This window comes from Notamacropus eugenii, chromosome X, assembly GCF_028372415.1.
Source record: "Notamacropus eugenii isolate mMacEug1 chromosome X, mMacEug1.pri_v2, whole genome shotgun sequence".
NCBI classification, from domain to species: domain Eukaryota; kingdom Metazoa; phylum Chordata; class Mammalia; order Diprotodontia; family Macropodidae; genus Notamacropus; species Notamacropus eugenii.
The window spans coordinates 72,797,421-72,825,040 of NC_092879.1; the positions used below are offsets into that span (position 1 = coordinate 72,797,421).

Genomic DNA, 27,620 nt, shown 5'->3' on the forward strand with positions numbered 1-27,620 from the left:
GCTGGATTGCCATCCATGGCCCATCCACTAATTGTGAGTGTCCCCCAAGAAAGACTTTATCATGGTCCTTCCTCTTCTCTATGCTATCTTGGTGATTTCATTAGTGCTTATGGGTTCAATTATCTCTCTGCAGATAACTTCCAGATGTCGTGTTTGCAAATTCCCCACAGATGTTAATCTTTGGGATTCAGGAACAAGAAACTAGAATTTCTGAGAATTCCTGAAGCTATAAGTTATTTTGTATTTTTCATAAAATTTTATTTTTGTATTTTAAATAATAATGAGTGATCAAAATAATTAACAATGAATTATTATTCTGTTAAGATTTTCTGTAAAAAAGATATAATAATAAAGGCATGGTTTATTACTGTGAACCAATATATTGTGACAAGATTATACATTTCAATAACATGCAAAATGATCTCTACCTGATATAGAAACTTGACAATAGAAAACTTTGAAAGAAGGGAACATTAACAAAAAATCATTTGAAATTACTAAAAAGGAAACTAAAATTCCTTTTAAAAATCTTTAAAATTGTTAGATGATTTGCATGGTTATTTAATGCTTCAAGTGCTAATTGAACAGGATATAAGCCATTGAACATCTTTCATATTTTCATAATATTATTTTTTTTCATAAGCAACCAAGGTAATTAATGATGCTTTATGTTGCAATGATTTAAAACATACCTGACAATGAGCTGAGTGATTTTCTTTATCTTTCTTAAAATACTTGCAACATTCTTCATATACTTTAGTTATTATTATGGACATCTAAAAATTGTTTAATAAATAAGAAATAGTAAGTTTCACAGTATTTACAAAGAACTATATATTGCTGACAGCAAACATTCAAACAGTGAGAAATGCTGGTGAACATTATTGGGTAACAGTCAAATAGCAATATTCTGATCTCCTAGCAACCTTGAGAATATTACACAGAACTGAAATGGAAATTTGAGAACCTATTTTGCTACCAAAGCATTTCTGGGAATACCACTCAGAGGATATGTATAAAGTATACTTTGTGCTTAAACTGATTAATATTTACTGTGTTTGAAAGCATGATTCATCAATAGCAGCAGAAAGGGCCATGAACACATGTATGGTAACAGTGAAAAGTGAGACTCACAGATTGGCTGATGACTGCCTCTCTACCAAGTGTTCCTGTTCCAGTTCACATAATTTTTCCTGATTTCTTGATCAATTATTTTGGACTTCAGGATTCCAAAAAACATAAATTTTCCTAGCAATACCAGGAAAGAATTCGTACATGGAAACACCATCCAGATGTGTGTGCGTGTGTGTCAACTACTCAAACTGGATGTCCTGCAGACATCTCAAGCTCAACATGTCCAAAACTGAACTCATTATCTTGTCCCCGAATCCTCCCTTCTTTTGAACTTCCTAGTTATTGTCCATGACATCACTATTGTCCAAGTCATCAAGGCTCTCACCCTTGGTGTCATCCCTGACTCCTCAGTCTCATATATTCCACATAGCCAATCCACTGCCAAATCTTATCCTTTCTACTTTCATAATATCTATCCCTTATGTCCCCTTCTCCTTACTCACATAATTACCACCCCAGTTCTGGACACCATCACCTCTCACCTGGAGTACTGTAACAGCCTTTTAACTGGTCTCCTCTCCTCAAGTCTCCTCACTTCAATCCATCCTCTGCTCAGCTGTCAAAGTGATTTTTCAAAAGCATATATCTGGTCATGTCACACTCCCTGCCCCCATCCCCTCCCCCATGTAGTAATCTTCAGTGGTTCCCTATTACCTCATTGATCAAATACAAAGTCTTCTGACATCTAAACTCTTCATAACCTGGCCCTTTCCTATCTTCCCAGTCTTTCACTTAGCTCCCCTCCACATTCTCAATGATCCACTTATCCTGGCCTATTTGTGGGTCCTCACACAAGACCGGCTATCTCCTGATTCTAGGCCTTTGCATAAGCTCTCCCCCTTGCTTGGAATGCTCTCCCTCCTCACCTCTTGGAATCCCTGATTCCCTTCAAGATTCAGGCCAATCACCTTCTATATGAAGCCTTTCCTGATTCTTCCTATCTCTTCCCCCACCCCCACCTAAATGACCTGAGATTCATGTTGGGCATACTTGTATGTTTGTGTAATCGTTATCTCCCCCATTAAAGCACAAGGGTCTTTGGGGGCAGGCGTTGTTTCACTTTTGCCTTTCTAACCCAGCCTTCACCACAAGACCTGGCATATTAAGAAACGGGTCCCCACGAAGAGGGGCATCACGTGCCGGCCCCCCTCCCGTCCATCTTCTCAGAGGGAACGGACGGTGTCGATCCAGCAGGCCCGTTCCAGCCGCAGCGCTTGAAGGGCAGCATCCTCTCCGCAGCCCCTCCCCTCCAAGTACCACTTTCTACAGACTGGGAAGGGAGGCTAAACGACTTGCTCCTCATGACACACAGCTAGGGGCGGCGGGGGCGGGACTTGAACTAACCCCTACCCTCCTCTCTTCTTCCTTCAGAGCTCCCGCCCCGCCCAGATCTCTTTGCTCTATTCTGAGTTCCACCAAGCTCCGCCCCTAGAGATGCGTAAACTCATGCATAGGCGCAAAAACCCCATATCCATAGGGTGGAGGCAAAACACAAGGTGTGCGCGCATCAATTACATCATTGCTTCCCGGTTTCTGGGGAGAAGTTCAAGAGAGAAGTTAGTGATTCTGTCTTCCCTCTGCAGGGCTTTCCAAATTCTGTTTCCCAGAACCCACCCTGGGGTTGTATTTCCCCCATATGGGGCATTAACCTGGATGTCAGCCAACGGGACTACACTTCCCAGAATCCCTAGAACCGTGACCGAGCTCCGGCTTCAGTGAAATGGAATCCAGTCGAAACCGATTCCGCCCTGAGGATTCTGGGAATCGTAGTTTTGCCTATTCCTCTAGTCTGGTAATTCCCCATATTTGCTTCAGTTTCCCCATTTTAAGGGATAATAACAGCATGTACTACACAAGGTAGTTTAGAAGCTCACAGGAGATATGTGAAAAGCGCCTTGTAGAACCGTAGAGGTGCTCTGTGAATATTTGAGTTGGTCTTTTCTTCTTGTCGAGGTTCCTAAGAGGAAGCCTCCTCCTCCCTTCCCCCAACCTCCAACCTTGAACAAGATATGGGGGAAGGGCCTCGGATTCTTCCCAGAACCATGCACATACGTTTGAATAATAAATGCTGAACAAATGCTATTTTGACTTGATGACTTCTCTCCCACCTTCGCCCGAGGACAAGTCTATCCTTGATTCCCTCCCGCTGCAGTGGAGGGGAGGGGTCAGGGTTTCTGGGTTGGTGGGCTTCCTACTAAAAGGTATCAAGGAAAATTTCTTGCAGCAGAGTTCAGAGGAATTGAAGGCCTTGGCCAAAGTGGAGCCCACCCCTCTCTTCAGGTGGAGGGAGTAGTGGATACAGAAAGGAGAGTATTCTTACACTGTTAATTCAGAAGAGATTCTCCCATCATAGGATAGATTGGTCCATTCCCCTTTAGGTCAAAACCTTCTGGCACACCCACTGTATGTTTTCCCCTAAGCATGTGTAGGCATGTACCCCTCCCTTTTCGTAGGTCCCATGATTAGAAAATGGAGGGATAATTTTATGCAGGGTGTGTCTGCTTATATGCATGACGTTCATTAAGCAAACGCAGTGAAGAAAAAACTTTTCCAGGTACCTCTAGGTCATATTCCCCTGCCAATTTAGGCTGGTTTCCCTCTATCAAGAACTTTGTGATTTTCTGAAGGCCACTATCTGTCTCCTGATTGACTAAGTCCACCTACAGTCTGCTAGCTTTTTATTATTTGACTTATTCTTAATAACTTCATCAACTAGCAACTCTGTGGAAACTTAACTCTTTGCTTTCTCTCACACTGCTTAACTGTGAGCCACCTTTCAGGGATTTCCAAGAGATCTTAGAGACTTTCAGGTCCAACTCCATTCCTCTTTACACAACACCATGTTGCCTGCTCCTCTATCAAACAGGTGGATCACAGGTTTTTAAATTGGAAGGGATCTTACTTTATAGAGGGGGAAACTGAGGCCCAGAGATTAAGAGGTGTCCATCAATGCTATTAGGAATCTTTACATAGGAGAAAAGGGAGGCAACCCAGCAAGGAGGAGGATCTGAATTTAGGAATTTGGGCCCTCATGTGTCAAATCCCCATTGTCTGTCTGGGTTAGGTATTCTTCCCTCTGACAGGGTCTGAGTACTACACTTGTGTAGGCATATTTGTGTACACATCTAAAGGGTTTCAGTAAGATTGTTAGACAGTTACAAGTGCCATCTTCAGTCCTTTGGGAGGTTTTGCAAAAGTCAACATGGGAACCAATAGTATACAGTAACAGTCTTGTCATATCGATGGGGAAGAAGATACAGACATTTATTTCAGGGTCAAACACTGGGATTTGGATATCTGGGGTGTAGACATTAGGGAGATATATAAGCTGAAGGAAATTAACCAGAAAGAAGACTTTATTTCCATGTGTGTATGTATGTATATCTACGTATATATTTTATATGTATGTATGTGCATGCAAAACTGTCTCTATAAACACAAGCACAAGTTCAGAAGAGAAAATTCCCCAGAGTCAAATGGTTCAAGACCCTCGGTGTCTTGGATCTCCTTCAGCTTTCTAATTGCTCCTTCACGATGTACATATTGATATAATACCACCAAAACCAGTACGGAGGCTCTTTTCTCTCTACCCTCTTACTCTTCAAGAACCCAGGAATTCTCCTGGGTTAAACTAACATCTCAATGTAGAAGATATCCAGATTAAGATAGCCAACACCAGTTTCTCCCTTGAACATTATTGTCAGACATCATCTTTCCCCCAAAACACCTTATTTTCAAATCTTCATTTCTATCAAAGGCTGTTTTTCTTTCAGTCTTTCAGGTCCATGAGTTCAGTGTATTTTCATCTCCTCACTCTCCCTTACCCCATATATGTAATCCATTACCAAATCTGGTCATTATACTACCATGCAATTGGTCCTTGAGGGGAAAATAAGAAGGTTGAGTTAGTTGGCCTCCAACATCTTTTTTGTGACTGTAAATCCCTGTGTACTCCTAACTCCTTCCCCCTGGACAGAGAAAGTCTAACCCCTGGCCTTAGACTGAGCCACCTGGAAGCTCTGACATTTACCCTGCTCTGGGACTGATTTGCCTGAAGACAGGAAGAAACTCTGAAGGTTGGTGCTGGAGTCATTGCAGGGCATATGTCAGATATTCTGCTGATTGTTTCAATGTATAAGTCAAACTTTACCTGGGAACCTAAGAAAACAGGACTAATGAAACTGTGTGTGTCTAGGCAAGTGTCCAGGAGTCCCTACCCCACGAGATGACCAGGAATGGAGATGGCACAGGATGAAAGGTCAAGGGTAGAGGGTTCAGCTTCAGGAGGCTTTGTGTATCAGAGGGCAGGCACCATTACAGTCATGTCTCTGATGATGCTGGAAGAAACTAGACAGAAGGGGAAGGGATGGGTACCAAAGAACTAGTTAGTCCCCACGAAAGCAGCTGAATTTGCTAACCACTGAAAACTCCATTTCCATGAGTCCCCTGCACCGATGCAAGCAATTACCAGAACAGGTGATTGGCCTTGTAGGCCCTCTCTGAGAGGCTAAGCTTGAAAGGAGAGGGTCCCACTGGTTGTGGCAAGTCCCTCCTTCCCCTTGTTCTGGCTGGATGGCCAAGGTTCACACTGCCCTCTGGTTGAGGAGGGCACACCTGCCTTCCAGATGTGGATCTTTCTTACCTTTACCCTCTTGGTGGGGAGGACCTGCCTGCCCACCCAGGTGTATATCCCTTGGATATGGCTGTCTCCAAGCTCTGCTTGGATTCTCAGTAGAACGGAATTATTAGAGATTAAAAACCAACTTTGGATTTGTAAATGGCGTTTATTTTATTCTTTAAATATTGTTGTCTAAATGAGCCTTATCCATTTGATCTCTGAAACATCTCAATAGCTGAACAATTCAACTTTTAGAACTCAACATGAAAGATTAAACAAATGGGAGAAAAGAGACAGAAAGATTCCAAAGCACAAACTTGGCAGAAAATCAGCGCCCAGCCTGGGCTGGGTTTGTTTGTTTGTTTGTTAACCTTCAGGAGCTATTTGCAACAAGAAACAGAAAAGAAATAAGAAACCTTGGCTTTAGAAACTAAACTGACTCTAGAGAGGATGAGAGGGGAGGCATGCCTTATTCTTCCTATCCACAGTGGAAGGTGAGCATTGTGAGAGCAGGCCTGAGCAGGGGATAGTCTTGGTGTCCAGCACTGCAAGGCTCACTGCACACTTGGGCCAAATCAGCTCTTTGTCCAGTTTTGCCCTATAAATCACTAAGAAAGCAGCCACTTGAGCCCACCCAAGAAAAGGGGGGCAAGTGTGCCCTGTGGCCGCTGGACCAGCCTTAGTCAGGATAGGCAAATGGAAATGTGTTGACTGGGTCGCCAGACTCATTTTCGGTCTTCCTATAGACCCAGCGCCGGTTGCAGCGACACTTGACCCCGCATTTTTTGGAGTCGCACTTGGGGCATGGGTAGAAGCAGCCAGGGCACTCTACACTGAGGCAGTCACACAGGTCTACACCATTACTTAGCAGCCTGCCTTTCCCGTCATATTTTCTCTTCTCTTTCCTCCCTCTGCCATTCTCTCTAGATGAATCAGGCCCCTGGGCAGTGGGGAAACTAGGGCTCCCACCTGCTGCCTGAGCTGCTGCTTCCTCCCCCCCTTCTGGTTTGGCCTCTGCTCCCTGGGGGGCACGCTTTCTAATATTTAGGGCCATTAATTGCTGTATCACTGTTTCTATTTGCTTCTCTTCCATCTGATGAACTTTTATAGGCGATTCATCCCCTGCCGCAGCTCCCTCTTGATTGGCAGTGGACTTTTCTCCACGGGCTTTTGCCCTTTTGCCCTTGGCCTTGGTACTCATGCTGGCAGATCCTCCACTCAGCTTGGGTCTTCCTGTCTTAAGGTCTCTCCTCTAAGTGGCTCCAACTGGACCTGGAAAATGAGAACACAAAACAGGGTAGAGATGTCTGGGGCAGAAGTTTGCTGCGCTCTGCTCTGCTCCAGAAAGCCAGACCACTTGGTGCTCAGCCTAGGCAGGGCCCCATGGAGTTTGCGCCACTCAGGAGGAGGGCAGTGTGGCCACCACCTCCCCTGCCTCTCTCTGCTTTGAAAACGTCCCCGCAATCTCTGGGGACCCACTCTGCAAATGCCCTCTTGCTTTGGGTCTCCCCGTGCTCCTGTTGTCCTGGCTCCCCATTCTGGGTCATCCATCTCACAGCCCTGGCAGCCCTGGGTGTTGGCAGCCTGTCCTCCCAGCCTGCTTCCTGCTGCCCAGCTCTATGGCCTCGGGATTGCCCTCCATCAGTGGTCTATTACAAGCAGCACTCAGTCCATCCCTTCAGCCTCACAACTGGACCTGCTTCCTCTGAGGTGAAGGAAGGAGGGAGGCTCACCAAGACTGTGGGACTGAGATCATCTCCTGTGCCCCAGGTCATTCTCATTTTGTCAAACACTGTTACCCCAGCTCCTGTTCCTTCTTTCCCACCCCACTCCCTGTCCTAATCTTTGGGAGGCTTTTACCCTCTTCTTAAGAGCCTTTCTAAAGATGGGAAGATGGAGCTCTGAGAAGGAATGCTTTGTGGCCTTTGGATGAACCAGAATACACTGGACCTGAGATCTCATCCAAGCTGTGCACCTAGAGACAGGCCAAGGAAGTGAGGACTGAGTGGGCAGTGAGAGAGGGGGAGCAGCCAGTGTAGATTGCCAAGAGGCAGGGGAAAATAGGATGATCACTTGGGAGGATGCAAGGGGCAAGGGTCAAGGGAAGACTTTGTTTGTAGCAGAAGGGAAACCTGGGGATTTGGGGGAGAGCAGAGGGAATGAACCAGAAAGAAGACTGTGTACAAACATATGCATGCAAACCCGTCTCTATAAACATGGGCAGAACAGGAGAGGAGAGCATTTCCCTGAGCCAAGTTCTTCCTGTTCCACTAAGAACTCATTGGGGTTTTTATAGTGAGGAGTTAGGGATCAAGGAAGGGAAGGTTGGTATCTCACCCCCCAACTTACTGAGGCCAGTCAGGAGTCACTGTGGTGCTGCTGCTTCACTGTTAGACTTACAGAAGGGGCAGCCACTTGCTATTCAGGCGATGATCCAGAAAGAGATCTCTGTGGGTGGGAAGGAGGAATGGTTTTTCACCAGGACCTGGGTACCAAACAAAATTTTGACTGAGTAACGCAAATACAGGAGAAAAAAACCAGGAGCAAGTAAGTAGACTTGGTTGTTTGGGTGACATTTCCTTCAAGTTAGTACAACTTTGCCTTCTGTATTCAGGCAGCCCCCCCCCCTTTTGTAGGCCTGGGAATCTCCTCCATTCACCTGTATCCTGCAGGACTGGATGCTTGGCGCACTCATCCCCTGGTTTCTGAACAAGAGACCATGTAAGCAGTGAATCTGGAGGTGGCATAGGCAAGAAGAACAACGAGGATCTCTGCCAGGGGGTGTTTCAATTGTTTAAATGGCCAGGTCCTGCCCTGGATGGATGGGCCCTCTTCTGGGTACTTGGGGGGGGGGGCTGGTAGTGTGGTCACTACCAGGATGTTCATCAAGAAGATGCACCACTCCTCTGGGTCACCATCTGGTCTGCCACTTGACCTATTTAATTCTTATCTTTGTGAGCTCTGGGATAAACCAGGACCTTCATTAATTAATAACTTCTTGACTTATGTCTCCATGAATCACCTCAGAACAAAATTCTCTCATCAGATAACAATTAGTTATATCACATCATATGTATCTAATGCCCTGTAGAAACCTCCCCTCCCCATTATTCCTGGTAGGTCAAGGGCTTAGTTGTTTATGTGGTAAAGGAAGGCCTGAGGGACCCAAGTGGGCAGCTCACACTCACGCCTGAGATAAAATGCAACCATGGAGGCTTTACTGTTGAAGTAGCTCTCTCTGGGGCTTGGCCAACCAAGACGTCTGCCCCTTGGTCCCTCCCAGAACCTCCTCTTGGCCCCTCCCCCAGAGAATGGAGAAGGATGAAAAATGGGGCCTCTTCAGGTTTTGCCCCTCGCCCCGCCCCAGGGAACCTCCCATTGCCCTGCTCCCAAAGGATGGAGAAGGATGAGAAATGAGGCCTACTGGGGCTCTGCCCCACCCACAAACCCCACCCCTCAGCCCCCCTACCAAAAGATGGAGAATGGGAAATGAGACCTGACGGGCCTGACAGGTGAAGGCACTCCACTTTGTACAAAGTCCAGTAGACATCCAAAGGAAGATATGCATGTGATGACTTTTTTTTACAATATGATGCTATATGATTATAGGATGCGATATTGTGTCATCTAAATTTCAATGCAAGAAAACAACCAAAAATTTACAATTAATTGTTAAATTTAATGTGCATCTCTTTTTTGGAGAAAAATAATATTTTATTATATAATGCAAATTTTAAAAAAAGAGAAAAGCTGTTAAAGGTTAAAGAAAGTAGACTTCCAGGGATCTCTGAGCAATTTTTTTAAAAAGAGGCAGTAGGTCAAATAATTTTGGGAAACTCTGATCAAGAACTTGACCAGATGTAATTATCATTTTCTACAGTCACAGCTGTGGGCCAGAGGTGAAGGGCACAGGGCTCACTAGCCCTTTAAAACAGACTGGATTGGGATGAAGAAGTCCTAGCGTGTTTGAACAGAAGCCAACCCCCTCCCTCCAGTGGCACACCCCTTGCTAGTTGCTCTGTCCATCTACGTATTTAGTAAAAAGCTGCCCTCACAGGTGCCCAGCACAGGACCAGGCAGATACAAAAGGACCCAGATACAGAAGGGAAACAGGACCTGCCCTGAAGGCACTTCCATTTTCCCTGGGGCATGCCCCTGCAAAGAAAAAAGAAATGCAAACCTCCCTCAGGGAACTCCTCCTCTGGGGGAAGGGAACCTGGACGCTCTGGGGGACTCCTCCTGTCTGGTCACCTAGAAGGTAACAAGGGCCCCACTGATGCTTCCTCTCCTCTCTTGGGAGCCACAGGCCTGGGTTTTCCACCCCTTTCGGCCTCCAACACTTGGGGGACCTGGGGCAGCACACTGACCTCTTTGGTTTTTTAAGGAGCCTCCGTTTTCTCACCTTTTAATGAGAGCCCTTGCCTAAGGGAGGCAGGCCTTCTGACTGTACAACACCATGAGTGCTGGACATCATTTTCCTCTTTTCAATCACACAATTACAGTACTATATTCTTTTCTGTAATCAGTAAATTCGACCTCCTTATCTAAAATCAACCAGCCATTCCTTCTGATGCACCTACTAAGTGCCAGGCACTGTGCTGAGCTCTGGTAAGGAAGATGATACAATCCCTACTCACAAGGACATTACATGCCAATGGGGATGACAAAGATAGTTATAAGAAAAAAAAATAAGAACATCGGCCTTATAGCTGCAATGACTTTACATACAGAGCAAGAGAGAGAGTAGTTGGGAAACTGGAAGGTGGGGGAGCGGAGTCGGGGAAGGCCTCATGCTGAAGATGGTGCTTGAACTTCAGGTCAAAGGAAGACAAGGATTCTGGGAGGTGCTGGTAAGAAGAAAGGGCATACCAGGCGTGGGAGACAGCCAGTGCAAAGACATGGAGGTGACACTCTTTTGGATATTGGGAGTAAGGAACAAGCAGGGAACCAGTCTGCCTGGGGTGAGAGCAGGGGAAGAATGTCCAATGAGGTTGGAGAGGAAGGTTTGGAAGAGCTTTCACAGCTAAACAGGAGTTCCTTTTTTACCCCAGAGGAAAGAAGTACATTGTGGCTCACAGATATTTCAACACTGCCCCTGAACTGAAAGTCTGCCTTTACACAGACAGCATTCGTTCTTGAGGGCTTCTCACTCACCACACTTTGTGTGGGTCACAAGCCCACCAAGGGTTTTCTGTGGGAACAACAGGATTTGAGTCATGTCTGGGTCACTGAAGAACACATAGAGAGCCCTCTGGTCCCTTGCAAGTACTGAGGCTAAGAATACACTGAGCATCGTGTGGATTTTATTTAGCCCAATAAAGCACAGAAGAGTCACGTCATCACCTGTAACCAGTCAAAACTCTTCTCCTTCCCTCTCTGGGGGGTCTCTAGTATTTTTTCAGGCACCTATGTGGCCTTATGGGAAGTCACGGAGCCTGGAGTTAGGAAGTTAGGAAAGGACATCCTGGGTTCAAATCCAGCCTCAGGAACTTACCCTGGGCAAGTCCCTTAAACCTGTTAGCCTCAGTTTCCTTATCTGTAAAATGAACTGGAGAAGAAAATGCAAACTGCTCCAGGATCTCTGTCAACAAAAACCCAAATGAGAGTCAGACAAGAATGAAACGACTCAACAACAAATCTGGTCCTGTAGACAACCAAATCCCCTATAATCCACCTTCCAACTTCTAAGTCTTCTGCTGTCTTCCAATGAGTAGATGTATCCAGGATTGCACTGGTAAATATTGAACAACCAGCTCCTGGGGAGGGGGTGTGTGGCCGAATGTGCACAGAGTTTTATATTTAACCTGCATTACTAACCTACTCACCTTCACTCTCTTTCACCTAGATCTTGAACAAAACAATAAATAGCGCCTTGATATGCAGTTTTTTGCCAATTTCCAAGGTATTGATATTCACAATGAAAATTTTAAATATACCCCTGTAAATATCCACAGTAATGGGGACAAATTGGATGAGGATTTCTGTAAAGGGAAGTAATGAGTGAAGACTTGATTGATATATTGATCTTGATCCCCAAGATGCTGAGAGTCCAGGAACATGGGACACCCATTTCAGTCCATGTCCACAGGATAAAGTTATCGTAAGCACAAACTGTTTCCTTCATGTCACCCTGATGCTATGACCAACACATTTGATTCACTGGTTCCTCTGTCTGAGCATGCTTGGAGACTTCAAATTAAATCCTTTGGATGAGATTCTAACCTGAATTCAGCCAAATGTATTTGTGAAGCAAACACCTTATAGACAAATATCAGTTGTATATTTCTTAAAGCAAAGATTATCTAAAGTTGTATCTATTGAAAGTGCCCTACACACTGCTTCCCTGACCTTTCTACAATCCCATATCTCTCTTCCCTTTCATTTTTCTACTTTTCTGAAAGGTCGACTTCCCTCAATGTTTCAGTTTGCTCACTCGCCACTCTCCTCTGGGTTCTTCCCTCAAAGCTCTCCTGAAACTGCTCTCTCCCAAGCCACTGATGACCTTCTAGTGACCAAAGCTAATGGCCTGATCCTTTAAAGAATTAAGAAATTTAATTGGATCTTTCTGTTTTTACGTCACCAACATTGCTCTCAATGTCTCTTCCCCTGTGGTTTCCCAGATCACCATTTCCTAACAAATAACAATTTAAAAGCAACAAAAGGAAAAAAGAGAAGAGACTGCAAAAAATCAAGAAAACTGGCCCATATGGTCTCTTCTTTTTAGGAAAACAATGCGTTTTATTAAAGCCTAATAATGAAGGCAATCTCCTAAACTTGGTTCATAATAACTGACAGTTAAATTAATTTATATCAATGATTAAAATATAATTTTCTCAATATCCATGGTCACCCATCAACACAGCTCCCCTCCTGCCCAACAATCCCAGAAAGTATCTACCGTGAGAAAAGAAAATAACAGGTAAACACTTTCGCCACATTTGGAAAGCCACATCTGGGAATCCAGATCTGGTTCAGAATGGATTCCTGCCTTAGTCCCCATTCTGTGACCTTTCAGAGGTACTTCTCTCTCTCATGATCAGTATTGTGTTAACTCATCACACTATCCCCTTGGTTCTCCTCACTTCCCTCTACATCAGGTTGTGGACCATACTTTTCCAAATGCATATAAAATGGCCGTTTTCTCAGTTCTCTTTCTCCGGAAACCCTAAGCAACATTGGACACGCCCTGGATCATCTCTCCCACCCCCACTACCATTCCGTCCTTATAGACACCACCATCTCTTGATTCTCATCCTACTGCCCCCAAGTGCTGCCTTTTGGTTTCTCTGTAGGGCTAATCATCCCCTTCCAGATCTCTTAAGGTGTTGCCTCTAGCCTTCCTCCATCCACAGCCATCCCTTGAGAAACTTCCCCACTGCCCTACTTTGCCTAGCACTTCCCCACAGATGACCTCTCTTCAGAGCTCCAGCACCACATGGCCAAAGGCAACACACGGCCAAAGGCACCACACAGACATGTCACTGACCACACAAAGCCAGCCCAGCATCTTTTTCATAAAGCAGATGCATCTCCCGATGTCGCTATAATATCCAATGGCCCCTGTTCAAATCCTTAATCAAGTTCCTTTCTCTCTCACTTCTCACATCCCCTTCATGTACCAACTCTGATTGATTCCAGCTCCCTTGGACAGACATCTTGCACGTGTCTCCTCCTCTCTATTCCTGCTGTGACCGTGCATCTTCTGATTGGGCTCCCCATGGACAATTGCAAGAGCCCACTCTCTCCCCCACCCAACACATCTTTCATGGCAATGCCAGAGTCATCTTCCTTGTGCATGCATCTGGTGGTGGCTTTGCTCTGCTCAAAAACCTTACATGGCTCCCTATGGTCAATTGACTCAAAGAAGCTCAACCTCCTTTCCTGGCACTCAAGGCTCTCTGCCATCTGGCACTCCCTTTTCTTTCCTATCTTGTCTCAGGCACCCCACTGAGCTAGCCTAGGCTTCAGCCAAACGGGTCGCCTCTCTTTTCTTGGACCCACCACTCTCCGCCCTTTCCCACCTCCTCTTTGCCTTTGCTCTCCCTTCCTGGACTCCCCTCCCTGTCCTGACCTCTCCTTCCTTCACACTGCCAAATCCTACCACCCTGTAAAGTCCCATTCAAAAGTTACCTTCTCCACACTGATTTCCCCACTAGCCCAAACAGAAAAAAGCAGCTTTGACTGTAACTCTCACCCATCTCTTTTCTTATACATGTCTCTAGTCCACTAATCAGGTAACATTTGCAACATGCTCGTTATCTCCAGTCTTACCCTATGAAACTTGGCCCTGTGGTGGTAAGCCTGATTGCAGTGTCAGAGGGATCCTAAATCCTCCCAAGTTGTCCCACCTGAATGCCAGCTTCCTGCTTTGTTGGAAGGCTTCAGCATACATCGTGTGGGCGAGTTTGTCAGTGTGGGTGAAAGTGATTCATAGGAATGATTTCAGTGAATCTTCTACCTTGATGAGTTCTGAGCCTGTATTAAATGATGGTGGCTTGTGGATTGTCCTTCTCTGGTGTGAGATGTAAGAAACTGAGCAGGTCAGACAGTTCTGTGAGTGGTCTCATCACAGGAGTAAACAAAAGCACAATGCCAAAAGAGCCAGCGGTTCCGTCCCAATGAAGGTCTTCATTGGAACTGGGACTTTAGACATGACTTGGTCCTGAATGAATACCAGAAGGCCCAGCTACCAAAGTCATCTGGTCAGGGAGGCCAAAGGGACTGAGGTGGCCTGGAGCAAGTCGCATGACCTCTTAGGGACCCAGGCGACTCCCTGAGACTATGCCTCGCACAGTAACAGGCCAGGGATGTATGTGCGCAGTCCGCATGGACTGGTTCCCAAAAGGCCTATAGTGTATAGTGGGGGCACAAGTCACACATGACTTGGGACTCAGATCAAATGTGTGCAAACCAGTATAGAACAGAAAGGCAGAGGTGCTTTAGAGTAAGGAGGGCTTAACTGAATGAAGTCATTTCAATGACCATGTATATAGTCACTGACCTGGCTGTGATGTACAGGTCCCTGGCCTGCTGGAGGTCAAGGTAAGGCAGAGAAATGAGACACAGTCCCGTTGGCTTAAGACACAGATAGATAAATAGATACGTAGATAGACAGGCAGGCAGATAGACAGACAGATAGATAGATAGATAGATAGATAGATAGATAGATAGATAGATAGATAGATAGATAGATAGATAGATAGACAGACAGACAGGCAGGCAGGCAGGCAGACAGATAGATAGATAGACAGAGATACATAATCAGGTCTGTGACACATCAATGCCCCTGACCCACCCTGCAAAACCCTGGGCATGAAGAGAGTCTGAGGGATGCTCCAGGAGGCAAACTGTCCTAGAATTTGGGTCATTACTTTGGGAAGGGTTGGATGGCTAAAAGGTCCATTGTGTGACAGTGGCACAGGCACCTGGGGACGTATTGGAGTACTGCATTTGTTGTTAAGGCAAGACAATGTCCTATCTATCTCCAACCCAGTCAGGAGTGACCAGGGAGCTGGGGATGCCAAAGCTGATGAGAGGCTTCTCCATCTGGCAACCATTCTGGCTATCTCTTTGTGTTGCCTCTGCCTTGCCCTCTGATTTCCTCCCCCAGGAAAACTTTTAGCTGTCCAACATTCACTTGGATGAAGGAAAATGTGCCCAGACTAAAGACTGATTGCACTGAATTACTTATTAGTGGCTCGTCTGGTGCTGGTGAAGGCCTCCAAGTCACAGCAATGGACTGGGATGGCTGGAAACCAGAAGAGATCAGAGAGATCAGAGGAGCTCCCCTTTCTTTTGCAGTTCTGCAGCCTTCAGGCAAAGTCCTCATTGGCATGGATATTGCTGTCTCTTTTCCCACAAAATGAAGGAATTTGAGAACTGAAAGGGACATTCATACAGCTCAGCCCAGCCCATGAGGAGGACAACATGAGAGAAAATCGGCCATCTAGCTCCTGTGTGGGCAGAAGTTTCACTGCCTCATTGAGATGAAGTCTGTGTGAGGGTGATGGAGAGCCTTTGAGGAAGCTGTTTTTCACTACAAGACAATCACTTGTACCTTAGGATCTAGAAGAGGACACTCGTGTGTTCAACTGGGAAGTGTATGTGACACCCTCTGATTGGACGGACCAGCAAAGAAAGGAAAACTACAATGAACACAGAACTTTATCAGTAATTCAGGTGACGAACAACCACTGCAGTGATGTACACACCAAACAAAAGAGAGCACACATGGACAGTGCGAGGCAAAGGCCTGGAGGCCCCAGCCAGTAGCCTGGTCCCACTGAGACGCTCCTGCTTTCCCCACCCTTGAACCCTGAGCAGCCAGTGCTTGCCCACGGGCAGTGCAGAGTTAGGGAGACTTGCTGGCCGTCCACTTCAGAGGGAGACACACGGCCCCCGTCTGGGGAGAGGGCACCTTGCTGCGACTACCAGTAGATAAGATACTTACTGCGCCTTCTAGGGAGCAGGTTGCTGGCTCCTTTGGAGACACTGCTGTGGTTCATGTTGCTTCCTGACTAATAAAGCTGGACTGCACGTGTGGAGAGCTTTCAGTGTTTAGTGATTGAGGAAAGAGGGTAAGCAGTGTCTCTGCCTTAAAAGTAAATGGGCTACGGGCATGAATCAGGTGTCCCACTTTGCTTGAAAACCTCCAGTGTGCAGGAAGTCCCCAGGGTCCAGGACAGCCCTTTCCACTCCCATCCAGGTTAAATTCTCCCTGCAATTTCCAGCCATCCTGCCTGCTTCTGACCCTCTGGGGTCAAAGGGAAGAAGGGTCATTCCTCTCCCACATGCCACCCTCCAATGAGGGCTGCCCACCCTTGCTGTGAAGAGGGTGAGCAGGTGCCACTGCTTGCCCAAGTCTTCCCTTTTCCAGACTCACTGTCCCATCTTCCCAAGACAGGGCTTGAGGCCCTTCCCCATCCTGTTTTGCTCCTGTATGGAACCTGGCCAGCTCACCAATCCCCCTCCCTTCTTTCTCCCTCTTCTGTGCTCTATGGATCTTTGCTTGCTCCCCTTCCTCTCCCTTACCCCCCTTTCTTTCCTCTCTCTCTCTGTCTCTCTCTCTGTCTGTCTGTCTCTCTCTCTGTCTCTCTGTCTCTGTCTCTCTGTCTCTCTGTCTCTCTCTCTGTCTCTCTGTCTCTCTCTCTGTCTCTCTCTCTCTCTCTCTCTCTCTCTCTCTCTCTCTCTCTCTCTCTCTCTCTCTCTCTCTCTGTTTGTGTGTGTGTGTATCTTGCCCTGGGAAGACCCTACCAGTCTACCACTGTTTCTGGGGAATAACCAGAGAGGTGCAACTGGGCATGCTGGACCACTGCTACAATGCCCTTCTCCATCTGCCAGGTACCAACAGGGGCTGAAAGGACACTCCTTGAGGGCAGGGACTCTTTGCCCTTTGCCCTTGGATTCCTAGAGTTTAGCCCAGTACCTGGCATACAGAAGGTGCATCCTTTCAGCCTGCTCTTCTAAAGTAAAAGCAACAATAAATTAATTTCATAAATTTTTTTATTCTTTTGTATATGCTGCCACTTTAACAATATATGTTCTTCTGCTGTGGAATCTCATAATTTTTAAATATATATGTATATATTTTCCACTTCATAAGCTGCAGAAGAGAGACTCTGAGGAGAGCCCCAGGAGAATCCAGGCTCCTTTAATACCTACAACATGAGAGAAAAAAAGGTGTTAGGCGAGTGGTAGTTGTCAGAGTCCAACTCTAGAACCATAGAATCAAAAACAAAACAACGCAGACGCAAGATACAACAGACACCTACATGACCATATAGACATGACAAGTACATGACAAGTGGGGGAAAAAAGATTTTGTCTTTGTTCTTTTTGACCTAGCATTAATGGAAACAGGAAAGGGACTTTGAGGAATTCTGGCCTGGCTCTAGGGACACGTGAGGCAGGAAGAGGGGCAGGGTAGGAATGACATTGCACCTTCAAGTTCCAAACAGCGTTAGGAGAGAATTCAGTAGGAAATCTCCAGCAAGATGGCCACTTAGGGTCCCCTATGGGTGGAAGGCCTTCTGTTTTTCAGCTGCATGTGGCCTCAGAGTAAAGGCATCTGGGAGAAACGTGTGGGCAAGCTCCTGGGGTGTTCATGGCAATACTCCTAGGGAGCGGCAGGAGTGCAGATTGCCAACCCAGCTCCTTGTCCAGGCAGTGAAGCTTAGCCAAGAAGAAGAGACACACAGAGACACAGACACAGAAACAGACACAGAGATACACACAGTCACGTGGGGCTCGGGTCCTTACTTAGCATGGGGAAACGGGAAGGTGCTGAGCACTTCTCCACCCTCGTCGGTAATGGCCTCATAAATCCACTTCCGATTGCGGCGGCAGGTGGGCCCACACTTGGTAGACTTGCATTTGGGGCACGGGTAGAAGCAGCCCAGGCACTCTCTCTCCAGGCAGTCACAAAGGTCTTCTCCATTCAGATTCAGCCTGCCTCTCTCATCGTATTTCTTCATGCCTTTCTTGCCACGTGGGAGCTTCACAGGGAGCTGAGCTGAGTGCGAGCTAGCTTGGTCATTGGGCCCAGCTTGATCACTGGATGTGGTTTGGTCATCAGGCCTGGTTTGGTCACTGGGCCCGGCTTGACCCTGGGATCCAGCTTGGGTGTAGGGGACAGCTTGGCCAGGAGGGTTGGCTTGGCTTCGGGAGCTGGTTAGGCCACGGGGGCGGCCTCGCCCACGGCCACGGGGGCGGCCTCGCCCACGGCCACGGCCACGGGTGCTGATCTCTTCCTGGGGACCTGTCTGACCATGAAGGACAACTGGATTATGGAGGCTGGTCGGGCTTTGCATCAGGCCACGGGAGCTCATAACGAGGGGAGAGCCGACCAGGACACGGTGTCTGGGGCGGCCACGGGAGGGAACCTGGCCAATGGTGCCAGTAGGCACACTGGAGGCCATCTGACCACTTGGGCTGCTCTGTGCTGGGGATGCCTTCTGGATGCTGGAGCCAATCTGGACACTGGAGGTGATACTGCTACCACCGGGCCCCGATGCAGCACTGGAGGTGCCTTTTACTTCTCCAGCAGTCGACTTCTTCTGGACTCTTGCCTTTTCTTCAGCCTCAACTGTCACATGTTGCTCTTCTCTGACCTCCTGCGAGTCGGCAAAGCGAACTGATTTCCTCACAGCCTTGTCCTTCTTTTTCTTAGACAACTGAGAACAGGTACTCATTTTCGGTCACTGGAAGGCAGCTTCTCTTGCTGCCTCGGGCACTCTTGGAAGTGGCTGCGGGACATTGGGAAGGACAGTAGGCACATAGGGTCACTAGAAGATAGGGTATGTACACTGGTGTGGAGGGACATTGGATTCAGGAGCTGAGAAAGGGCATAGGATGAGGGCACTGGCCACGCATGGAACCTCTGAAAACGGGGGTTCATGAGCAACCCACCAAAGGATGGAGGAGGATGGGGGAAATCAGACTGAGGAGGTCACCTGAAAGGAGGAGCCAGTCCTGGCTCAGGCCATATCTCCTCTTTCCCCTTTGCATTTTCTTTCCCCTCTCCACAATTCTCATTCTCCCACCTGGACAAGGACCATCAAAGCAGCTGAAACTAAGTGCTGAAAGGGTGCCCTGTCTTCTCCTTCCTTTGGTTCTATCTATCCCCTTGTGGCCCTGGCTCCCCAGTTTGGGCCATCCAGTCCCCCAGGCATGGCTGGAAAGGCCCGACGACTGCTCCTTTCTTCTCCTCCTCCTCCTCAAACTTCACCTTACCCCAAGCTTTCCAGGTCATCATCTGACCCATTGCCCCTGGTCTTCTGGAAGCCCAGCACTGGGACCTACAAACTCCCCTCCATACATGAGCATTTCAAGCACCATTTCTTTTATCCCATTCACTGTAAGGGAAACCACAGCCATTAGAGGTGGAGCAAGATGGGAGGAGGTGGGGAGAAAGCCTACTGTGGGAGCTCCCCCAACCCTGTCCCCAGCCCCTCGGCTTCTCTCCTCTGGAAAACAGAACCACTGAGCTGGAGAGGGGCAGATGGGCTCCGGTTCATGAAACTGCTCAGCTGCTACCACCACAGAGGCAGGGCAGGCAGGACTCAGTCTCCTGGAACAGAGGCCAAAAGAGATGAAGGGGCAGTTTTCAGATGAAGCAAGGGACACTCTCCAGGCAGGCTGGTTAGGGACTGGAGCTATCTTCTCCTTGCCTCAGGGTGCTCGCAGGTGAGAAAACTCCCCTTACCCTCCCCTCTGTAAAATGGGAATGAGAATAGCACCTGCCTCCCGGGGTTGTGGTAAAGATTAAATGAGCTATTTATCTGGAAAGCACTTTAGCTCAGAGCCTGGGCCATTGTAGGTGAGAATAAAGGCCTGTACCCTTTCCTTTCTCCTTCCCTGGATTTATGATGATTAAGTCCACAGGAACAAAGAGAGTGAAAATGTTTACCAAGGGGAGGCTGGAAGCAAGGCACCCTAACTTGACACTCCTAAGGGCAATTTAGCATTTCCTTCCTCTTTGAGTGAGAAACAAGCTTATTCTGACAAGGGCTACATGGACCTCACCAGACTGACCCTGGGGTACATGACCCAAAAGCGGCCAAGAAGGCCTGCCAAGGCCAATGGTCATGGAGATCCTCCCTCTCTGCAGAAAGGCCCCACCCCTTTCATCTGAGCCCCTGCACTCAGAATCCTCAGATGCTGAATGATCTCCCCCTCCCTAACGTCCCCCCAGAAGCAGCAAGCTGGGGCAGGCGTGGACAAGGAGGTTCTGAGAAAGAAGCGCCTGCGTTGGGGTCCAGGACAGGAGCCCAGACTAGAGGTGGGCTCACACTGGGAGTGTCCCTGGGATCTTCCTACAAAAGAGAGAGCTGGCTAGGGCCTGGAGGGAGAGGAGGAAGGCTTGCCCAGGGCAGTCTGAATGGCTGCAGACACCAACAGCCCTGGGCCGGGTCTTGCCACCCACTGCATCTGGGCTTTAATTGCTATGGGTCACTTGCCTTTGGAGTCTTCCACCAGCTAAGTCTTTGTCCTGGACAAACCTGGAACAAAAAGAGACACAGGAGTTAATGAGTGGAGTTTCTGCCAAACCAGGAGAGTGACGAGAGGGAGCTCCCCTGACCTAGTGTGTTTCCCAGGGTGAGACACCACAGAGGGGCCAATGGCCAGGAGTGCTCACTCTCCTGGCCACCTCTCCATGTGGACGGTGCCTCTTCTGTCGGTGGCAGGCACTGGCCTAGTTAGGCTAGGGAAGCCAAGGAGAGGAAGAAAACCCTTCTGGCCCTCAGAGAGCTTACATCCTGCTGGAGGATACCACCTATCCTCGGGTGAGGAAAGGGAAAAGCTATGTCCTCAGAAGACATCAGTGATTCCAAACGTTCAGCTCCCCGATGTCCATTGATCACAGTGCTCACTCCCCAATTCTTTGGGTTCTAAGGTTCTTCTTTGTTCACTTAGAGAACACCAAGTCCTTCATTTTGTAGAAGGGGAAACTGAGGCCCTGAGAGGCTAAACACTCTCCTTGATCTCACACGTTACTTTCATCTCTGGACAGGGGTCAAAACCCAGATCTCCTGATTCTCAGCTCAATGTTCTGTCTGCTTTTGATTGGGCAGTTGGAGAAGAATGGGGGATTAGGTCTGCTGGCAGGATGATCAGCCTACATCTTCCTGCCCTGGCCCTGGAAGGATGGACCGTCTCCAGGACCCCCTGTACAGTCTAAGGGTCCAGCAGGAACGTGATTATTTTAGGGAGCTCTTGGCAGCAAGTTCATGGGGATAGGCTGTGGGAGGGAGGAGTATGTCCCCAGGCAGGGACACCAGGTAGGGCCTCCTCTCCTGGGCAGCAATAGACAAGAGGTCACCTACCTCAGTTGTGGGCCACTTCCCTCACCCTAAGACTTAGGGTGATCCTGGGGTCTTTTAACTCCATCCTTATTAATAAGTAAATAACATTTCCACCTAGTTTTCACAATTCCCCTAAATGGAGAGCCCTCAGCCCTTGGTAAAAGATCATTTACATAACAATTAAATAAAATAACAACCAAATAACATAACATTTCATTGTATTAAATCAGTTCCAACTGAATACCTTGTAGACACATGCCCTCCCCTCCCCCACTCCTTGTTGGGCAAGGGGGTAGATGGCCATTGGGTGAGCCCTTCCAGAGACCTGAGAAAGCAGCTCCTTGAACTCAGATCTGGGATAAAACAAAGCCATCTGGGCTTCAAAGCCCCCAGAAGCTGCCTTTGGGGCTCTGCCTCCCCAGAGCCCCACCCATTGCTCCCTTCCCTCACCCCAAGGACTGGGAAGAATGAGAAACAAGGCCTACCTCTTCCAGGAGGCCTTCATTGACTCTCTGCCTTGAGGTCTCCCAAGCACAGAAAGGAAGGAGCCTGCTCTACCCCCTAGGGATAGCAGGATGCAACAGAGGGGAGGAGATGAGGAAGGGGCAGAGAGGGGGAGAATCAGGGAGGGAGAAGGGCAGAGAGGGGAAGCGGGGGGCAGACAAGAGGGGCTCCCCAGGAGAAGGAGGGGAGTTGGAGGAGCTGCTCTGCCCCTAATAGGGACAAGATGGAGTTGGGGCCACAAGGGGCCTCCAACAGTCGCCTTTTACAGGGAAGGAAGATGCTGCTTAATGTCCCTGAGGTGGGGGGATTGATGCCAGCATTCTCGAGGTCCCCTTTTGGCGGCCTCCCTACCGCCACTCCCCTTTACACCTGGGAAAACTGAGTCCTGGGAGCCCAGGGAGCCCTGGGATTTGTAGACCTCATCTTACCCAAGTGGAAACTGAGGTCCAGTGGTATCTGGCACTTCCCAGATTAGGAGCCAACCAGAAGCTTACCAGACTCCCAATCTCTGGGTGGGATAACGCAGTTTGAAGGCGCTGTGTTACTGGGGGGGTAGGGGTGGGAGCAATAGGGCGGGGCAGGGCAGGAGGTGCAGAGTTCAAGTCCAGCCCTAAACTGTAACCCCTGTCAGTGTCTGTCCCAGGGTGCCTGCCAGGAAAGGGTGGGAACTGCGAAGGCAGGGGGCCGTTGGGGGGAGCAGAGCGGGAAGCCAATCTGTAAACTGATCACCAAGTAGCATTTCCCAAAGTCCAACTAGGGCCAGACAAGTGCTTTGTGATCAGGCAGTCAGTCAACAAACCTCAAAGCAGCTCCTAAGTGTGTGCCAGGTACTGGGGAGCAGATGCCAACAGAGGCAAAGACAGATTTGCCACGAAAGGGCTTACCCTCCAATGGGGAAAGATGCCCTTTCAGCAGGGGTGTAGTGGGCAAACCCCTCCCCTCCATGGAAGGTCTGGGAGGAAGGAAAGGGAGACAGCAGGGGTGAAGGAAGGAGACTTTGGGATAGCTGGGGGACAGGGTCTTCTGGAGGAGTTCAGCTTGCATTAGAGTAAGAATCACGGACATTCATAGGGTGCCTGCTGTGTACCAGGCAATGTGGGGGCCATCTACAGTCTTCCCGACCTATCTCTCCTCACTGGACCCAGATAGCTCTGGGGAGAAGTGAGGCGGAGGACCTTGCCCAGCCCTCCCTCACTTAAATACAATTCACTTGCAAGTCATGGCATCACCTCCCTGATGTCACGGTCCTCTTCCAGAAGGTAGGACAAGCAGGCTCCCTGGGGAGGAAACACAAGCCCATGCTGAGGAAGGACTGGCCCTTGCTCAGAGAAGCCAAGTTTGAACCCAGATTCTGCATCTCTAGAGAGGAGCCCAAGAGGCAGTCTGTCCAGCCTGCTTGCCAGTTCCCCAGGGATTGCTGGGGAAGATACTTGGTGCACCTGCTGCATTAGGCACCAACCATGGGGCTGGCACTGTTCTAAGCCCTGGCCATTAAAGTCATTGTCCCTCACCTTCCCCACCTGGGCCTCCACCAATCACCCAAGCTCACAACCTTTGACCCCTTCATCAAGTATCCATTATTTATGTGTCAGTTCATAGTATGTAATATGTAAATAACATCCTATGATATCACATGACCTCTACCAAATGCCCTGTAGACCCCTGCCCTGAACATTCCCGGGTGGCCAAGGGGCTAGTCAGCCATGTGGTTGAGGCCTGGGCAGACCTTAGAGACCTGAAGCAACTCCTAGAACTCAGTTCCTAGATGAAACACAATAATGCTGGCTTCAGTTTCCCCAAGGTTCTTTCTGGGGTTCTGCCCCTCCCCCAGACCCCTGCCCTTGACCCCCCCCAAAAGATGGAGAAGGATGAGAAATGAGGCTTACTGAGCTAATACAATAAAAAGACCATTCTACCTCAATTCTTTTACTTATTCATTGGCATACGAATCAGACTGCTAGATAATTAGTTTCTAGAGTTAGAAAAAATACTATCAAAATTCAATGAGAAGAACAAAATGTCCGGGATATCAAGGGAACTACTGAAAAGAAATGCTAGGGAAGGTGGCCTAGCCCTACCAGTTCTCAAATTGTATTATAAAGCAGCAATCCTCAAAACCACTTGGTACTGGCTAAGGAACAGAGAGGTAGACCCATGGAATAGATACTCAAGACAGAATAGTCAATGAATATAGCAATCTACTATATGGTCAACCCAGGGACCCCAGCTCCTGGGATAAGAACTCACTGTTCAACAAAAGTGCTTGGAAAACTGCATAACAGTGTGACAGAAACTGGACATGGACCAATGCCTAACGATGTACAGAAGAATAAAGTCCAAATGGGTGCATGATCTAGGTATAAATGTTGACACTATAAAAAAAAAATTAGGGTAGCAAGTAATAATGTATTTCTCAGATATATAGAGAATGGAGAATTTTTGACCAAAGAAGAGAAAGAGAACATTTTGAAGTGCAAAATGGATAATTTTGATTACATTAAATTGATGTTTTTGCACAAACAAACCCAATGCAACCAAGATTAGGAGGGAAACAGAAAACTGGGAAAGAATTTTAGCAACTAGTGTCTGTGATAAAGGTCTCATTTCTAAAATATAAAGTTAACTGAATCAAATGTATAAGAATACAAATCATTCCCCAACTGATAAATTAATCAAAGTATATGAACAGGGAGTTTTCAGAGGAAGAAATTATAGGTATCTATAGTCACATAAAAAAATGCCCTAAATGACTATTAATTAGAGAGATGGATATCAAAACAACCCTGAGATACCACATCACACCCTATCATATAGGGCACCAGATCAAAACAGGAAGATGATAAATGTTGGAGAAGATGTGGGAGAGATTGGGCACTAATTCATCTTTGGTAGAACTGGGAACTGATCCCACCATTGTAGAGAGCCATTTGGAACTCTGCCCAAAGGGCTACAAAGATGCGCATACCCTTTGACCCAGTAGTATCGCTTCTAGCACCGTATGCCAAAGAGATCATAAAAATGAGAAAGGGTCCCACTTGTACAAAAATATTTATAGTAGCTCTCTTTGTGGTGACCAAAAATTAGAAATAGAGGGGATGCCCATCCACTGGGGAATGGCTTAACAAGTTATGGTATATGAATGTAATGAAATATTATTGTGTTATAAGAAATGAACAGGAAGACTTCAGGGAGGCCTTTAAGGCATTATATGAACTGATGCTGAGCGAAAGGAGCAGAACTAGATCATTGTACACAGCAACAAACACAGTGTTACAGCAATTTTTCTGGTAGACTTCATCCTTCACAGCAATGCAAGGACCTAAAAAAACTCTCAATGGTCTCTTGAAGTAAAATGCCTTCCACATTCAGAGAAAGAACTATGGAACTGGAACTCAGGATGAAGCAGACCACTTTCTCTTGTGTTATGTTTTGTTTTGCTTTTTCTCATGGTTTCTCCCATTCGTTTTAATTCTTCCATGCAGCATGACTAAGGAGAAAATATATTGAGTAAGAATGTATGTGTAGAACCTATATAAGATTGCACGTTGTCTTGGGAGGGAGGTGGGAACCAGGGGAGAGGGAGTAGGAGAATATCTAAGATTTATGGAAGTGATTGTAGAAAACTGAAAACAAACAAGTTGATTAACTCAAAAAGAAAAAGAGGAATAAGGCCTACTCAGGCTCTGCCCTTCACACAGACCTGCGCCCCTCAGGATCCCCCCCCCCCCAAGGATGGAGAAGGAGGAGACACATGGCAGAGAGTGTCTGCCCCTCTCCCCTACTTCCGCCCATTGTCCTCCTTCCCCGACTCAGAGGATGGAGAAGCATGAGAAACGAGGCCTACAAGGGCTCTGCCCCTCCCCCAGTCCCAAGACCCTCAGGTCCCAACCCCAAGATGCAGAAGAACGAGAAAGGAAGTCTACTATGTCCCTCACCCTTACTCCTGCCATTGCGCTCCCCCCAGAGTATGAGTAAGAATGGGAAATGTGGCCTACTTAGTGTGTGTCCCTCCCCAGTGTGTGTCCCTCCACCAGATGTCTGCCGGCCCCCTCCCCCCACCCAAAGAATGGGAAAGGATGAGAAACAAGGCCCATTGGAGTTCTGCCCCTCCCCCAGAACCCCTACCCATTGTGCCCCTCCCCCAGAGGTTGGTGAAGGACGACAAATGGGGCCTACAGGGGCTCTGCCATCCCCCACACCTCCGCTCATTGGTCCCTTCTCCCACCTAAAGAATGGGAAAGGAGAAACAAGGCCCATCGGGGTTCTGCCCCACGTAGACCTCCGCCCCTAGGCCCCTCTGGACCCCTGCCCAGAGGATGGCAAAGGATGAGAAAGGCAGCCTCATGGGGCTCGGCCCCTCTCCCAGACGTCCACCCACTGGCCTCACCACCAAAAGCTGGAGGGCGAGAAATGAGGCCTACCAGGGCTTGGCCCCACCCCCCAGCCCCATTGCCCCCTGGAGGATGCTGAGGGATGAAAAATGAGGCCCCCCAGACGCCCACCCCTCCACCCACCCAGACCACCACCCATTGCCCCCCCAAAGGATGGTGAAGGATGAGAAACAGGTCTACCAAGGCTCTGCCCCTCCCCCAATCCCACCCCTCTCACCCCCCCAGAGGATTCAGAAGGACATGAAGCTAGGCCTACCTGGCTCTGTTCCCCCAGATCTCCACCCATTGGCCCCCCAGAAGATGGAGAGGATGAGAAACAAGGCCTACCTCTGCCAGGAGGCCCTCAGAGAGTCCCTGCCTCGAGGTCTCCCCAGCACAGAAAGGAACCTGCTCTGCCCGCTAGGGGTAGCAGGATGCAACAGAAGGTCCAGGAAGGGGCAGAGAGAAGGCAGCAGTGGGCGAGCCAGAAGGGCATCCCCAGGGAGGGAAGGGAGCTGGAGGCGCTGCTCTGCCCCCAGCAGGGGCAAGATGGAGTTAGGGCTGGAAGAGGAAGGCCATCTAGCAAAGCTGTCTCCTTTTACAGGGGAGGAAACTGAGGGAGGGGGAGGACTGGCCCTTGCTCACACTGATGTAAACATCAGAAGCCAAATTTGAACTCAGGTCCCACAACTCTAGGAAAGGATCCAGAAGGCTTTGGGGAGTCTGTCTAGCCTGCTTCTCAGTTCACCCACACAACTCAGAATTTTACTGCCTTAGCTTAGAGAGAGAGAGTTCTGCAGTTTTTCTTTCTGCAACAAAATTCCCTGTTAACCCCTAGTCACCCATGGACCTGAATCCACTCTCTGGGTTTTCGTGGATTTCGTTCAGTCTCGGGCATTTCCTCATTTTGCCAGGCCTCATCCATTTCTTTTTGCGTTCTCGCTTGTGCTGGTCTATGACTGATCGAGGTAACTTAGGAAAATGGTATGTCCTCTCTATTCGTGGTAAATTCATCCTGCCCATTTTGGCTTTGGTCGGTTTGGAATATTTCTTCTCCTTCTGCCTGTTCTTGATCCTCCACCTTCCCTCCCCTCTTTAATCCTCAGTTGCCTCACTTGAAAAATGGCCTTGCTTTCCCACTATAGAGCCTTGTGCCTCTTATGTTCTGTTATCTAATACTCCTGCCCTTCT

The 27,620-nt window shown here is 48.1% G+C and overlaps 1 protein-coding gene across 1 annotated transcript; it reads right to left on the reverse strand.

Annotated features, from left to right (window-relative positions):
- Positions 1 to 18,006: 18,006 nt before the first annotated feature.
- LOC140516359 (uncharacterized) lies at positions 18,007 to 19,036 on the reverse strand. Its single transcript, XM_072627323.1, has one exon. It carries the CDS (start codon positions 18,940 to 18,942, stop codon positions 18,007 to 18,009), a length of 936 nt encoding a protein of 311 aa, XP_072483424.1. The 5' UTR covers positions 18,943 to 19,036.
- Between the last annotated feature and the right edge of the window lie 8,584 nt (positions 19,037 to 27,620).

Bases quoted from the DNA above. Each gene is read 5' to 3' on its own strand.
- LOC140516359 (XM_072627323.1), bottom strand. From the start codon at position 18,942: ATGAGTACCTGTTCTCAGTTGTCTAAGAAAAAGAAGGACAAGGCTGTG.